This window comes from Microchirus variegatus, assembly GCF_963457635.1.
Source record: "Microchirus variegatus genome assembly, chromosome: 1".
Classification (NCBI taxonomy): Eukaryota; Metazoa; Chordata; class Actinopteri; order Pleuronectiformes; family Soleidae; genus Microchirus; species Microchirus variegatus.
This window is the reverse complement of record NC_139802.1, coordinates 45,826,241-45,842,945: the sequence shown is the minus strand read 5'-3', so window position 1 is coordinate 45,842,945 and position 16,705 is coordinate 45,826,241. Positions and strand designations below refer to the sequence as shown.

The following is a 16,705-nucleotide window of genomic DNA, read 5'->3' as shown; positions in this document are numbered from 1 at the left end:
TTAAAAGTAAAATTTTATCAACACTTTTTTATTATCATTATTATTATTATTATTGTTATAATAGTATAATCTACTTCTAATAATGTAAATTATTAAAAAAAATAAAGTTACCATAACCATAAACACTGGGGCAACACTGCCCTCTGCTGGTGAGAGGTGGTATCGCATCCAGCTGAAGACGCTTTGAGCTGCTGGACGAGACGTTATCTCTGTCTGTCCTGTAGAGGGCGCTGTTGCAAAAGAAAAATCCAACACAATAAAAGCACTTTTTTTTTTTTTTACACAATCAATGAAATAATGAGAAAAACAAAGATTTTTAGGAAAAAACATTTATTTATTTCTAATTATAATAAACAGTGGTGTTTACATCAAACTGTTGTTCAGCAGGATCAGACTTTGAGTTTGAACACATTTATTTTATAGAAATATTATAATATTATAATATATTAAAAAAAGGAAGAAAAAGAAGAAAAAAAGCTACATTCACACATTTGTCACATTTGTGTTTTTTTTTTGGTTTTACAGCAAAATACAAAGGTTTGGCGTCGACACAGTCACATGACCTTTACACAACAACAACAACATGGAGTTTACTGAGTAACAACATGTTGTTGTTGTTGTTGTTGTTGTTCAGCGGACGCTCTGTGACATGTGCAGAGGAGTCAACATCTCTTCAAAAATGGCTCCTTTGACGTTAGAACCTCTCAGATTAGCCTCCTGAAGATCACAGCCTGATAAATCACAGTTCTGGAAAACACATTTTTTTTCCATGTTTATTATTGATGTGTTTATACAGTTTTTATTTTGAGATATTAAAGTGTAAAGATATTGGGATTAAGATATATTAAAAATTAGAGATATTGGGATTAAGAGATATTAATATTAAAAGATATTGAGATATATTGGGATTAAGAGATATTAACATTTAGAGATACTGGGATTAAGAGATATTAACATTTAGAGATACTGGGATTACGAGATATTTACATTTAGAGATACTGGGATTAAGAGATATTAACATTTAGAGATACTGGGATTACGAGATATTTACATTTAGAGATACTGGGATTAAGAGATATTAACATTTAGAGATACTGGGATTAAGAGATATTAACATTTAGAGGTATTGGGATTAAGAGATATTAACATTTAGAGGTATTGAGATTAAGAGATATTAACATTTAGAGATACTGGGATTAAGAGATATTAACATTTAGAAATACTGGGATTAAGGGATTAAAAATGAGAGGTATTGGGATTAAGAGATATTAACATTTAGAGATATTGGGATTAAGAGATATTAACATTTAGAGATATTGGGATTAAGAGATATTAACATTAAAAGATATTGGGATTAAGCGATATTAACATTAAAAGATATTGAGATATATTGGGATTAAGAGATATTAACATTTAGAGATACTGGGATTAAGAGATATTAACATTTAGAGATACTGGGATTAAGAGATATTAACATTTAGAGATACTGGGATTACGAGATACTGGGATTACGAGATATTTACATTTAGAGATACTGGGATTAAGAGATATTAACATTTAGAGATACTGGGATTAAGAGATATTAACATTTAGAGATACTGGGATTAAGAGATATTAACATTTAGAGGTATTGGGATTAAGAGATATTAACATTTAGAGGTATTGAGATTAAGAGATATTAACATTTAGAGATACTGGGATTAAGAGATATTAACATTTAGAAATACTGGGATTAAGGGATTAAAAATGAGAGGTATTGGGATTAAGAGATATTAACATTTAGAGATATTGGGATTAAGAGATATTAACCTTTAGAGATATTGGGATTAAGAGATATTAACATTAAAATATATTGAGATATATTGGGATTACGAGATATTAACATTTAGAGATATTGGGATTAACGGATTAAAAATGAGAGATATTGGGATTAAGAGATATTAACATTTAGAGATACTGGGATTAAGAGATATTAACATTTAGAGGTACTGGGATTAAGGGATTAAAAGTGAGAGATATTGGTATTAAGAGATATTAGGATGTAGCGATGTTGGTATTTAGAGATATTAAACTAGACCTATTGGGATTAGGATACGTTGGGATTAAGAGCTAACACGCGTTCATGTTCTCACCTCCAGGTCGGTCCCGGCCAGCGTGGCTCCTCTCAGATTACAGTTCTTCAGTTTGGCGTTTTTCAGTGTGGCGACTCTCAGGTTAATCCCCGTCATCTGACTTCCCTCCATGTCCACGCCCTTCAGGTTTGCCCCTGAGCACACACACACACACACACACAGATTAACACACACACACATTGACATTAAAGTGTCAGTCAGCTGTGATCGGCGGCTTCTTCACCCTCCAGATTAGCTTTGATTCCAGCAGGATCCTCAAAGTTGCAGCTTCTCAGTGAAGCTCCTTCAGCGTTGGTGCAGAGCATCTTCACGCCCTGCAGATTAGCTCCCTGACACACACACACACACACACACACACACACACACACACACACACACACACACACACACACACACACACACACACACACACACACACACACACATCAGTAATTCTTCTAAAACCCAGAATGTAAACACACAGATATAATCTGAGTGCGCTCACGTCCAGATTGGCCACAGACAGGTCTGCTCTCTCCAGGTTAGCTCCGCTCAGATTAGCGTGGGTCAGATTAGCTCCTCGCAGGTTGGCCATCTTGAAGTTGATGTAGCGCAGATCCAGACGAGACAGATCCGCTCCGGTGAAGTTCAGACCCTGACAGAACACACACACATCGTGTTTTAATGATGTGTGTGTGTGTGTGTGTTAATCTGGGAGATTAGTTTTTAATCTGAACTCACCTGACAGCGCAGCTCTGATTTAGTGGTCGTGGCCAACAAGAATCTGATGAACTCTTTACGGGTCAAAGGTGAATGATCGTCAGGAGGCTGAGACGACTGAGCGCGATAAAAAAACACAACACAACACAAAAACAACACAAACACGACACAAAAACAACACAAACAAAACACAAACACGACACAAAAACAACACAAACACAACACAATAACAACACAAACACAACACAATAACAACACAAACACAACACAATAACAACACAAATACAACACAAACAACACAATAACAACACAAACACAACACAATAACAACACAAACAACACAAACACAACACAAACAACACAATAACAACACAAACACAACACAAAAACAACACAATAACAACACAAACACAACACAATAACAACACAAACACAACATAATAACAACACAAACACAACACAAAACAACACAATAACAACACAAACACAACACAATAACAACACAAACACAACACAATAACAACAAACAACACAAACACAACACAACAACAACACAAACAACACAATAAAAACACAAACACAACACAATAACAACACAAACACAAAACCAGGACGTTAGAATAGGGAAACTCTTTAAATTCATCATAACGACCGAAGGCGTTTCAGTGACCTCTGACCTTTATGAGCGTCTCCAGCTGCTCGGCGAGCTGCTCGATGCCAAAGAAGCGCGCTTCCTCCAGGACGCCTGCAGGGGGAGCAACGCAGGTTTTTTTTTATCGGCTAAATACATTTTTAAAAAAACCATAGGACAACAAAAGCAAAAACTGAGAAAACTCAACGTTTCTATGTGCGTAGATTTTGGCAATTTAAGTAGATTTTGGAATTAAGTAAAATTTGGAATTCTAAGTAGTATTTTTAAGTCTTTTTAACTGATCTACAGTTGAACGTGGTTTGGTCGTTAATCCAGGACGTGTAAGAGTGAGTGTGTGCTTTACCCAGAGGGTTAATCCCTTCGTTGATGATGAGCTGTCCGTGTCTCAGATAATTCAGGATGGGCTCAAAGTAATCTGGACTGCGGTCGATGAGGTACGCCCCCTGTGGGTCACGCTTGTTCCCCCACACGTCTGAGGTCAACAAACAAAGGCAGGAAGTTAAATAAGTGGGCGGATCCTTTCTCTTCAACGTTATTACGTGTTGAGTGAGCGCGACCTTTCACCTTTCTCTCTGAACATGTGCGCTAACATGCTCTCAGGCTCTTTGCTGACCAGTGTGCTCCTGTGGAAACACAACACACACACACACACACACACACTCACCGTAAATACACAACAACCAGACGTTTACGTTAAACACACACACACACACACACACTCACACACAAATCTGACGCGTCACTAACTTTACCTGGTGGTGGTGAAGCAGCGTCCGCCCACGTTCAGGGTCAACCAATCAGTGTGAGTCTGAGCGTTTTCAGGGTCTTTGAGGTCGTCCTGGGGGTCTACACACACACACACACACACACACACACACACACACACACACACACACACACACACACACACACACACACACACACACACACACTGAGTTACTATATATAGTTTGGCTGTTTATCTCACTGTTTTCACTCTCCCACACCAAAGCCCATAGAGAAAACCAGTGATTTTAGCTCACAGGGACACAGGAGCTGCTGGTCTACTGCTGCCTCGTGTGGTCACTTTGTGTCACTGCGGTAAACCTGAACGGAGGTTTTTAAAAGCCGAATTCACTAAAATAAGACATCTGAATTTAGTGATGGAGGCAGCAGTGGATCAACAACTCCTGTGAACTCCTGTGTCTGTGATGTTAAAATCACTGGTTTTCTCTATGGGCTTTGGTGTGGGAGAGTGAGTGGTTTACAAACTTCAGTTTCCTGTTGTTAAAGTCTGTGTAACAGTGAAGATAAAGACGTGAACGTGTTCTTAAGACGTCGTAGACTTGAACTGACGTAGATTTTATTGCACAAGTCTTTTGTTGTATAGCAAAAGATCTGTTTGTAAACCACTCACTCTCCCACACCAAAGCCCATAGAGAAAATCAGTGGTTTTAAAATCAAAGGGACACAGGAGTTGTTGAATAACAGTAAGAAAAGTAACTTAACTACCACATGTGTAAATGTCTTATTTTGACAAAATTCGGCTTTTGAAAACTTTCACTCAGACTTCCCGCAGTGACACAAAGTGACCACACGAGGCAGCAGTTAGACCAGCAGCTCCTGTGTCCCTGTGAGCTAAAAATCACTGGTTTTCTCTATGGGCTTTGGTGTGGGAGAGTGAGTGGTTTACAAACTTCAGTTTCCTGTTGTCTAACAGTGAGATAAAGGTGTAACAGACTGATGTTGATGACACAGTCACTAAAGGATGTGGGGAAAAAATCCTCTTACCGTCACATGACTCTCCCTCTGATATGTACAGCACATCATCATCTCTGCAGGAACACACACACACACACACACAGACAGTGTTAGTGGACTAACACACACACACACACACACACACGATGACGCTGTCTCACTCTGACCTGATTAGCGTGACGTCGTCGATCAGGCCGCCGTTCCCGTTATAAACACTGGAGGCTCTGATTCCCAGTTTGGAGCTGGCCACAGACAGTAGATCGTCCAGGGAGCCGTACACGGCCACCACCTGCACACACACACACACACACACACACACACACACACACACACACACATGTAATAGCAGCCATTTTGTGTCGTACAGAGGTAAAGAGGCACCTGTGTGCACGGTAAACAAACGATATTATTGCACATTGCGATAAAACTCACTCTTAAACAGTTGAATGTGAGCTATAAGTGACTTGAAAAGGCTCGCCCGCCAAAACACAGTCTTAGTGATTTATTTCAAGTGCCACAAGGGGGCGCCTGCCTCTTTCTCGTTGTTATAGTGCGTTCCGTTTAAAATCAGAACTCGGAATTTCCAACTTGGAAACTCGGAGGAACTTTTGTAAGGTCAACATATTTGTTTTACTAACAATACATTAGAGCTGAAACGATTAATCGATTATTAATCGATTATTAATCGATTAATATATTAATCGGCAACTATTTTGATAATCGATAATCGGTTTGAAGCTTTTTTTCATGATTAAAACCAGATTTCTGATTGTTTCAGCTTCTTAAATGTGAACATTTTCTCTGTTTCTTTGCTCCACGTAAACAAAGAAGTCATTAAAACTGAATCGTTTTGGTTTGTTGACAAAACAAGAACATTCAAAAACATCGTCATTTTTTGACAAACACTGATCAACGTTTATTTTTAAAATTTTCTGACATTTTCTGGATCAACCGATTCATCGATTAATCGAGAAAATAATCGACAGATTAATCGATTATGAAAATAAACGTTAGTTGCAGCTCTACAATACATTTTTTTAAATTTGATGCATATATTACACCATTATCGTGTCACATATTTTCTCTTATTAGTAAAAATGTATTTCAGTTCTTTTTGTTTTCGTTAATTTCTTGCACGTTTTTGTAACATGGAAAATATTTTTGCTCGTATTTTTCATGTAATTATTGTGTTAATACATTTTTTTATTCATGTCGTATGTAAACAAACCACACGAAGGCAGTTTACGCACAGAAGAAGAGCTGCGTCCACTTACGTTAAAAAACCCGATAATACGAATGCGTTAATTCGTCTGATATTAGCGTAATAACGCCGAGAATCGCAGTTATTTTCGCTCCAGATAATCGTTTTTTTCTTACCTTTCCGTTCGCGGAGGTTCCGTTGACGAACAACGTGACTCGTTTCATGACCAAAGAAGAAGATTTACTTTGTCAAATGTCGTGAATTTCATTTAAAAATCATGTTTTTTTCTGGGTTTTATTTCCCTTTTTCGTCTTTTCCTTTTTCGTCTTTCCGGATTCTGCTGTAGACGCAGCTGTAGCCCCGCCCCCTCCGCTGCCTCTGATTGGCTCACACGGACGGTCTGCTCAGAGACAGGAAGCGTGGGCGGGACTTCCTCCGCAATGAATCCAATGGGTCGAACAACCAGAAACAAATCAGCCAATCAGCTCTTTAGATTGTGTTCAGCAGCCAATCATCGCAGAGAAGGGGCGGGACTTTTCCAGAATCTGCCTCTGTGGAGATTTTTTCAACCACAAACTGTTAAAATATACATAAATGTACACTTTTTACATAAAAAGTTGTTATTTTACATTAAATATATACAAAACTATAAATAATAATCTATATAGAAAATATAAATATACATTTATATCCAAATATTTAGTGTCATACATGTTATATGTTTACATTCAATGGGGGTTGAATTAGTTTATGTTAACTTTAGATTAAATAGTCAGATTTAATGATGTTTTATTTGGTTTGAATCAGTTTAGATTTGGTTACATTTAGTTTAAAGCAGATTCAATTCTGTTTAAATTAGTTTAAAAGCAGATTAAATCAGATTTAATGATGTTTTACTTGGTTTTAATCTGTTCAAATCATGTTAAATTAAGATTAAATCAGATTAAATAATATTACATTCAGTTTAAATCAGTTGAAATGATGTTAAATTAAGATTTTACGAAATTAAATGGTGTTTAGTTTGGTTTAAATTAGTTTAAAAGTAGATTCAATCTGATTTAATGATGTTTAATTTGGTGTAAAGCAATTTAGTTTGACTGCAATGGTGCAGCGCCCCCTTGTGGCCCTACAAAATAGGTAATGAAGCATGTGAATAAAAGACCACGGTAAACTTTCATTTTCAGAAAAAACTTTATTTGACAAATTATTCAGCAAAACATAAAATAAGAGCTCTGGTTGAGTTTGTTGAAAGTTTGTTTGGCAAAAACAGAGAAAATTCATAGTCTTTCACTATCAACCTCTGACTGCAGCCATGTTTGTGTTTAAAATATTTAACTGTTCTCAGCGACACACTGTGTGTGTGTGTGTGTGTGTGTGTGTGTGAGTGTGTGTCAAACCACCACATGTGAAGCTGCGGTCCTCACAAAGTGCAACACGTTCAAAACATCAGACCAATAAATAATCAACTACAAACAAAACCCCACTGTGAGATTTCAGTTAAATGAGCAGTTAAATTATCACTTAGAGGGGGCGTGTCTAAACAGGGGGCGGGACTTTAAGAAGTGGGTCAAACTACAACATCACAGAAAGAGGTCAATTGGTGCGTTCCAGTTGTAGTCGGAAGTTTCCGCGAAAGAAAACGTCCACTCGGAGCAACCTCAACAGCTTCAACATAGGCTGCCAAGATGGCCGCCACTCGTTAAAAAAAAGCTATGCTACATTGACCGTTAATAGCGCTTTTGTCGTATTCGTTTTACAGCAAGTCAGTCGCACTCACCGTGTGACCGCACACGTAATGTTGCTACAATGCTGCAAAATTACGAACTGCTGTCGCGAAATTGACGCAAAGTTACAAACTACTGTCGTGAAGTTACGAACTGCTGTTGAGAACTTACGAACTGCGGTTGTGTAGTTACAAACTGTGGTCGCTAAGTTACGAACTGCGCTCGTTAAGTTACGAACTGCTGTTGAGAACTTACAAACTGCTGTTAAGAATTTACGAACTGCGGTTGTTAAGTCACGAACTGCTGTTGAGAACTAACGAACTGCGGTCGTGAAGTTACGAACTGCGGTCGCTAAGTTACGAACTGCTGTTGAGAACTTACGTTCGTAAGTTGAGTGAGAGTGCTGTTGAGAACTTACGAACTGCGGTTGTGAACTTACGAACTGCGGTTGTGTAGTTACGAACTGCGGTCGTTAAGTTACGAACTGCGGTCGTTAAGTTACGAACTGCTGTTGCGAACTTACAAACTGCTGTCGAGAACTTACGAATTGCTGTCGTGAACTTACGAACTGCTGTCGTGAAGTTACGAACTGCTGTCGTGAAGTTACGAACTGCGGTCGTTAAGTTACGAACTGCGGTCGTTAAGTTACGAACTGCTGTTGCGAACTTACAAACTGCTGTCGAGAACTTACGAATTGCTGTCGTGAAGTTACGAACTGCTGTCGTAAAGTTACAAACTGCGGTCGTGAAGTTACGAACGGTTTTTCTTGTTGAAGGTCCAGTGCATCAGATTTAGTGACATCTAGTGGTGAGGTGGCAGACTGCAACAAACGGAGGAACCCTTCCCTTTCCCAGAAACAGATTACAGAACTACGGTGGCCTCCGCAGACCAGAAACGAGTATGTAGTGTTTTTGTTTATTTTTGTTAGCAACAGCAGACTTTTCTTCTTCGTTTGCTCCAGTTTGTGCTACTACAGAAACATGGCCACACAAAATGGCGGCCTCCGTTAGCCTTATGTTTGTTTACAGGCTACAAACAACAAATAATCTTTATTTTTAAAGTGATAACACACTCTTATACAAACATATTCAATAAATCCGACAGAGAAACGACACAGTGGACGTTTAAATGCGTCTTTGTTCTGACTGTTGTTTTGATGTCACTCACCTGAGTGCAGCTCTGTGTTTTATTAGAAAATAAACGTATATGTCCTTTATTTGAATCGTCGGCGCCGCAGCGTTACTCGTTACCACTGTCCTCCGTGTCCTCGTCCCCGTCCTCCCTCCGTCTGTCGCCGTTTCTCTCCGGGTAGTCGAGGATCTGTCTGTTAGCCTGTACCACGTACTTCTGCTGCTTGTAATACACCTTTAAGATGCCCTTGATCACCACGAACGTGATGCCACCCTGTGGAGAGAAGGCGACAGTGCGGCGTCAGTGACCAGCCACTCGTTTGGACTTTTTTTTTGTTGGTTTTTTGCGTGAGGAAAATTACCCCAAAAGTCGTAAGTCCAAAATAGTCAGCCAAGAAATTTTATCGTAACTCGTCCAGTAGAGGGCGCTGTGAGTGCAGCAGTGTTGTTATGTCGTCTTGAGGTGACAAAGGACTGAGTCTGACTATAAAAGCCAGGTCAGTTGACGTTAAATGGAAACGTAGACGTTTTTAACGTAAAGTCAACGATAAAAAACTCCCGATATCGATCGAAAACATTACCATTGTCTTTAAGTGGTTGTTTTATTCTTTAGCCGTGAAGGAGTTAACATAGAATACAACAGAACTTCCTTGTCGTTTTTTTTTGCGTTTTAACTCTACCGAGCTAGCTCCTCCTACAGTTTGGGAGGTACATATTTGAGTTAAATTACAAAGTGCTGTCGCAAATTTGACGTGAAGTTACGAACTGCTGTCGTGAAGTTACGAACTGCGGTCGCGAAGTTACGAACTGCAGTCGCGAAGTTACGAACTGCAGTCGCGAAGTTACAAACTGCTGTCGCGAAGTTACGAACTGCTGTCGCGAAGTTACGAACTGCTGTCGCGAAGTTACGAACTGCTGTCGCGAACTTACGAACTGCCGTCGCGAAGTTACGAACTGCCGTCGCGAAGTTACGAACTGCTGTCGCGAAGTTACAAACTGCGGTCGCGAACTTACGAACTGCTGTCGCGAACTTACGAACTGCTGTCGCGAACTTACGAACTGCAGTAGCGAACTTACGAACTGCTGTCGCGAACTTACGAACTGCTGTCGCGAAGTTACGAACTGCTGTCGCGAAGTTACGAACTGCTGTCGCGAAGTTACAAACTGCGGTCGCGAAGTTACGAACTGCTGTCGCGAAGTTACGAACTGCTGTCGCGAAGTTACAAACTGTGAACTGTGAAGTTACGAACTGCAGTCGTGAACTTACGAACTGCAGTCGTGAACTTACGAACTGCGGTTCGGTTTTTCTTGTTGAAGGTCCAGTGCATCAGAATTAGTGACATCTAGTGGTGAGGCCACAGAACTACGGTGGCCTTCAGAGACCAGAAACAAGCGCGTAGAGTTGTTCTTTAGCCCATGAGGTTATTGTTTATTCATTTTTGTTAGGAACAGCAGACTTTTCTTCTTCGTTTTGACTTTTTTAACGTAAAGTTAGCGATAAAAATCTCCCGATATCGATCTGAAAAACGTAAACTTTGTCTTTAAGTCGTCGTTTTATTCTTTAGCCGTGAACTGCTGTCGTGAAGTTACGAACTGCTGTCGCGAACTTACGAACTGCTGTCGCGAACTTACGAACTGCTGTCGCGAACTTACGAACTGCAGTAGCGAACTTACGAACTGCTGTCGCGAACTTACGAACTGCTGTCGTGAAGTTACGAACTGCTGTCGCGAACTTACGAACTGCTGTCGCGAACTTACGAACTGCTGTCGCGAACTTACGAACTGCAGTAGCGAACTTACGAACTGCTGTCGCGAACTTACGAACTGCTGTCGCGAAGTTACGAACTGCTGTCGCGAAGTTACGAACTGCTGTCGCGAAGTTACAAACTGCGGTCGCGAACTTACGAACTGCTGTCGCGAACTTACGAACTGCTGTCGCGAACTTACGAACTGCAGTAGCGAACTTACGAACTGCTGTCGCGAACTTACGAACTGCTGTCGCGAAGTTACGAACTGCTGTCGCGAAGTTACGAACTGCTGTCGCGAAGTTACAAACTGCGGTCGCGAAGTTACGAACTGCTGTCGCGAAGTTACGAACTGCTGTCGCGAAGTTACAAACTGTGGTCGTGAAGTTATGAACTGTGGTCGTGAAGTTATGAACTGCGGTCGTGAAGTTACGAACTGCTGTCGTGAGGTTACGAACTGCTGTCGTGAGTTTACGAACTGCTGTCGTGAAGTTACAAACTGCAGTCGTGAAGTTACGAACTGCTGTCGTGAATTTACGAACTGCTGTCGCGAAGTTAGGAATTGCTGTCGTGAATTTACGAACTGCTGTCGCGAAGTTACGAACTGCTGTCGTGAAGTTACGAACTAGGGTCGTGAAGTTACGAACTGCTGTCGTGAATTTACGAACTGCTGTCGCGAAGTTACGAACTGCTGTCGTGAAGTTACGAACTAGGGTCGTGAAGTTACGAACTGCTGTCCTGAAGTTACGAACTGCGGTCGTGAAGTTACGAACTGCAGTCGTGAACTTACGAACTGCAGTCGTGAACTTACGAACTGCGGTTCGGTTTTTCTTGTTGAAGGTCCAGTGCATCAGAATTAGTGACATCTAGTGGTGAGGCCACAGAACTACGGTGGCCTTCAGAGACCAGAAACAAGCGCGTAGAGTTGTTCTTTAGCCCATGAGGTTATTGTTTATTCATTTTTGTTAGGAACAGCAGACTTTTCTTCTTCGTTTTGACTTTTTTAACGTAAAGTTAGCGATAAAAATCTCCCGATATCGATCTGAAAAACGTAAACTTTGTCTTTAAGTCGTCGTTTTATTCTTTAGCCGTGAGAGAGTCATAACATCGTAACATGGAATCGAACGAAAAGGAGCGTTTAAAGCAGAACTTTCTTGTCGTTTTTTTTTTTGCGTTTAACTCTACGGAGCTAGCTCCCCCTGCAGTTTGGGAGGTACGTGGATAAAGAGAACACTCACCAGTATGGTTCTCTGCAGGCTGGAGGTGACGCGCTGGAACAGGATTCTTCCCACCAGGCTGGCGATGGAGGGAAAGATGAGGGCGCCGCACAGAGTCCTGGACACGGAGAGGTGATCTCCGGCTCCAGGGACGTCAGCGGGGACACGAGGACGATAACCACTGTTACCTGAGGTATGAAACACACACAAATATGATATATATCCAGTTTTAATGACTAAAAACAAGAAAGAAAGTGTAGACATTTTGTGCTCGAGTGTCCACGCACCTGAGGGGAGATAGTGTTTAAAGGAGTATTTCTGCCACAGCCTCACGACGTAATCCTCCCAGCGGATCATCTTCCCCAGCACCAGCACCACGGGGATTGTGGGTAAACCCATCAGCAGGAAGAGCGGGTCGGCCCGCTCCATCACGTACAGGCCCTTCTTGTGACCCACGACCTGCATGACGGTCACGGCGCCGTACGTCACGGCCGACCAGTACACGGTGCCGGCCACCACGCCCACCGCGGCGAAGGGACTGGCCCGGGACAGCGCCCTGTCCACCTGCTCCAGGAAGAAGACCAGAGGACCTGAGGACGGACGGAGACACGGTGAGTCATGCGTCACACACACTCTTACACACACACACACGGGCGTCACTCACCCATCCTGGGGAAGGTGACGTGGTACTCGGTGCCGCACTGTGGACACGACACGGCGCCGCCGCTGTTTCCCTTCTGCTTCTCGTCGAGCCAGCGCTGAAGACACGCCTGGTGGATCCATTTGGTGCAGCCTTTACACCTGCACGGACTCACCCACTCTGCGCTGTGGTCGTCCCTCTCTGTGGCAAAACACACCCAGCAGTGTCTGCGCACACACACACATGCACACACACACACAGGTTTTAATCAGAGACATAAATTAACCAAAAACGACCGGAAAAACTCAAAATGGCAGACTTTCTGTTTGATTTAGAACATGGATTTTCTCTGGCTCTGACTTTAGGAGGCGCTGTCATGGCTAACGTTGATTGAATACAAAAATATATATAGTTTTAGCAACATTTTATGAATTTTCATACATTAAATGGTGAAAATAGTACAGCAAATACCACTTGAAACTAAAATAAAGTTAAAAAAAAAATGCATTCATTTATATATTTTTTTGGTCTTAAAATCTAGTTTTGTGGCTTTTCAGCTTCTTAAATGTGAATATTTTCTGGTTTCTCTGCTCCATGAAACAAAGAAATCATTAAAAACTGCATTTTCTGGACCAAATAGACCTTAACGAGATTGAATATTGATAAAGACTGAGACCTAGAGCTGGTTATTTATGAACATATTTAGATCATATTACAGGGGCAAAGGCTTTACTGTAGAGTCGTTGTTTTTATAGATTCTTATAAAGAATCCACCTTTTATTTGAGGAAACGACATTACTTGGTTATTATCATATTCTGTGGACCTTGACCTTTGACCTTTGACCTTTGACCTTTGACACACACACACACACTTACTTCTCAGGCTGCTCCTCAGTAACAGACATGACGGCCGTGAAGCGACTCTTTCTCTCCGAGATGTTTTCATGAAACCATCAGACGCAGAAAACACCTGTGAAATCACAAAAACACACACGTGGGCGGAGCTTTTAAGCGTTTGTGACGTAGCCGTAAACATAAACATGCGTAAACCGACATTTACATGATAGATATCTAAAGTTTACACAGCCTGACGTTACATTAAGCTGCTGAAACGATACGATAACAGCTTGTTTACATGTTTAAAATCATTTCATGTAACTTAATAAGATAAAGCTAAAAACACTATGATGCATGCATCAGATGACTGTTTAAAATTGTCTATGTTTTTGTATCTGTCCCTATCTAAATAAACCTTAATAATAATAATAATATTAAAGACTTTTCTGACCCCAACAAATGGAAATACAGTGAAATATATTGAATTAATTGAGATTTCCTTATTTACCTTGAATATTTCCAAAAGTATAAATAGCAGAATCATTTTTTTATGGCTTTAGATGGTATTTTTTATTGAAATAAATGAAAAAATAAAACAGTGGAAGTAGAAAAATAGTAGCTGGGTGAAACAATGACTCAGCATTATCAAACTAATCTTTGAGAGCGATAAAAGAAAACAAAAATATAAAAGTTATTACTAATGACTCCACATACATGTATTTAATACAGCATAACCTATTAACTGTGTTATAATTCATCAAATGATGTCATTTTGATGAATTAAACGTGTGATTTTAGATGTTTCATATCCTGGATCATACTTTAAATCCCACTCATATAATAATGTGAATATTTAAGGACGTAGCAAGGAAAATAAAACTCAGTTTAGCTGTAAAATAAGTCACACAGAGTAAAAACTAAACATTAAATGCATTAAATGTTAGCTAAAGTGCATAAGTATCGCTCTGTACTTCCCAGCACTCCTTCTTTCCTACAAACAGAAACCGATAGCAAAAGTTGAATATTCGTGGATTTTTACGACATAATCTTTTCAGCGTTAACAAACACAGTTGCTTGAATGTAGAACACGCTTTAACGTGGCTGTTTTTGTGCGATTTCAAGTTAAATCACCTGCTGTGACCTCAAAAACAAACCTGTGTGTGCGCTAACAAGAGCTAGCCTGTCAACTTTAGCTACACTTTTTTTTTTAGCTTTAGCTAATTTCGTTCACTCAAACCGGTTGATTACCGCTATAAAAACCGCTCGTTTACGCCGTCATTTACTGCGACACTCGTGTTACGACAGCACGTACCTGGAAAACAACAGTTAATCCACATTTACTCCGTTTACGCTCTTAAATCCGGGCTTTTCTGTGTGTTTATGCTAAAGAACGTTTCACCAACACTCTCTCTGACAGACACACAAGTCCCGCCCACTCGGGCTATCAAGCGGCTTTCTGATTGGTCGCCGAGTGTGAGTGATCATTGATGCATTCAAGGTACAGGAAACCAGTGGGAAATTTGGACTTCAGTCGTGAAAAAACAATTCATCACATTTATCAGTCATTTTTATGATGCACATGGATGTAAAGTATTATAAAAAACTGGATAGAGCTCCGTCCCCTCTGCCTTGAAGACAATTTTGTCATGGTGGACACCTCGAGACATGGACACAGGCTTTTATAGATCTTTATATTCTATATTTTTAATGAATGGAGTTTGAAAAACCTTCCTAAAGCCCATAAAAAGTCCGGGATCCAGATTTTATCGTACATCCCTGGGTTCCAAGCGCACTGAGTAGGTACTATAAGTGACGTCGCCAGATTGCCGGCTACTGATTGGCCAGAGTGCCGTCACAGGAAGAGACGTCAGACACAAAGATCAAGCCGAACAGTGCCGAACTGTCAATCGGTAAAAAAAAGACCTAACAGTCCTAAAAACGTGGGTTAATCTCCAACAATTACATGGGAAACGTCTAAAATCTCAAGTCTGGTTGACTGTCACTGCGCTCCTGTCTGTTTTATATAAAGTTGGTTGAAAATGCGTAGTTCACGTGCACTCGGATTCCCCAGCTCTTCTCGTCTTGTGTTGCGTTTGACGGTGTGTTGTTGCTATAGAAACGCGGCCGGGTTTGGACTCTGCTGCAATCACCGTTGGAGAAATGAGGTCACGTGCTTTGAACTGTCCAATCAGCGACGTCAGGACGTGATGAAGTTTATCCCCCAGTGTGAGCTTTCTTCTGCTCGAAGTACAAGTTTTATTTCACTGGCGACTTTGCTAAATACACAAATACATCAGTCTGCAGGAGACTATTATTGTTTCTCTTATGGTAAGAGCACAATTTATTATTATTATTATTAGTAGTAGTATTTGTAGTAGTAGTGTAAGTAGTAGTAGTACACATGTCTTTATTATGTCGTAAATGTAGCACAGTCAAAAGAAAGCCACTTTAAACTAATTAATTGGCAGATAAGCTAATAGAAAAGCTAAAGGATGAAACTAATGAAGCGCATGTGCAGTTAGCTTATCCGGGACACGATTATATCCACGAAAACCGAGCGATTTTGGCCACTATTTACCTTTCTTAAACGCAGTTACTGCTCCGTAAAGCAATTCCCTGCAAGAAACCTGCGATAAATAACTTCTTAGCTAGTGAGGCTGCTGTCAAGTTTAGCTAATGAGCTAAGGCTAATGACGAGCTCGTGTTTACCTCTTGTCTTTGTCTCCTAAAAACTCTATTTTACGATTTATAATCGCACGAATATACGGCCGAATTTTAGTTTACAGCGTGTCCATCGCGGGTGTTTCAAGCTGCATGTCGTAGCGACGAGTAGTTGTGTTGATTTATGCTAATGTAGTTTAAATTAGAGCTTTTGTGAACGGGATCAGGTTCGTTTAGTTTTCCATTCAATAATATTTGCCCCAAACAACTTCTAAAACTTTACTTATTTATTATTTTGTCATCAGTATTTAGTTTTTGATATACAGT

At 40.4% G+C, this 16,705-nt stretch overlaps 2 protein-coding genes across 2 annotated transcripts; both read right to left on the bottom strand.

Annotated features, from left to right (window-relative positions):
- Nucleotides 1-389: 389 nt before the first annotated feature.
- Nucleotides 390-6,763, bottom strand: kctd9b (potassium channel tetramerization domain containing 9b). Its single transcript, XM_083891859.1, has 12 exons — nt 6,601-6,763; nt 5,391-5,512; nt 5,254-5,297; nt 4,236-4,329; nt 4,048-4,106; nt 3,827-3,955; nt 3,509-3,576; nt 2,853-2,948; nt 2,617-2,766; nt 2,356-2,461; nt 2,133-2,266; nt 390-747 (listed from the first exon to the last, which is right to left on the bottom strand). Exons 1-12 carry the CDS (start codon nt 6,646-6,648, stop codon nt 631-633), a joined length of 1,167 nt encoding a protein of 388 aa, XP_083747985.1. The 5' UTR covers nt 6,649-6,763; the 3' UTR covers nt 390-630.
- An 876-nt stretch (nt 6,764-7,639) lies between these two features.
- On the bottom strand, nt 7,640-15,143 carry marchf5l (membrane-associated ring finger (C3HC4) 5, like). The gene is made up of 5 exons (XM_083887804.1): nt 15,030-15,143; nt 13,757-13,850; nt 12,905-13,107; nt 12,262-12,830; nt 7,640-9,552 (listed from the first exon to the last, which is right to left on the bottom strand). Exons 2-5 carry the CDS (start codon nt 13,783-13,785, stop codon nt 9,388-9,390), a joined length of 966 nt encoding a protein of 321 aa, XP_083743930.1. The 5' UTR covers nt 13,786-13,850; nt 15,030-15,143; the 3' UTR covers nt 7,640-9,387.
- Nucleotides 15,144-16,705: the final 1,562 nt, after the last annotated feature.

Bases quoted from the DNA above. Each gene is read 5' to 3' on its own strand.
- kctd9b (XM_083891859.1), bottom strand. From the start codon at position 6,648: ATGAAACGAGTCACGTTGTTCGTCAACGGAACCTCCGCGAACGGAAAG. The intron at 5,513-6,600 runs GTAAGAAAAAAA...GTGTGTGTGCAG, and splicing joins GAACCTCCGCGAACGGAAAG to GTGGTGGCCGTGTACGGCTC. The intron at 2,462-2,616 runs GTGAGCGCACTC...TGTGTGTGTCAG, and splicing joins TGTCTGTGGCCAATCTGGAC to GGAGCTAATCTGCAGGGCGT.
- marchf5l (XM_083887804.1), bottom strand. From the start codon at position 13,785: ATGTCTGTTACTGAGGAGCAGCCTGAGAA. The intron at 13,108-13,756 runs GTAAGTGTGTGT...GTGTGTGCGCAG, and splicing joins ACTGAGGAGCAGCCTGAGAA to ACACTGCTGGGTGTGTTTTG. The intron at 9,553-12,261 runs GTGAGTGTTCTC...TTCTCTCCACAG, and splicing joins GCCTGCAGAGAACCATACTG to GGTGGCATCACGTTCGTGGT.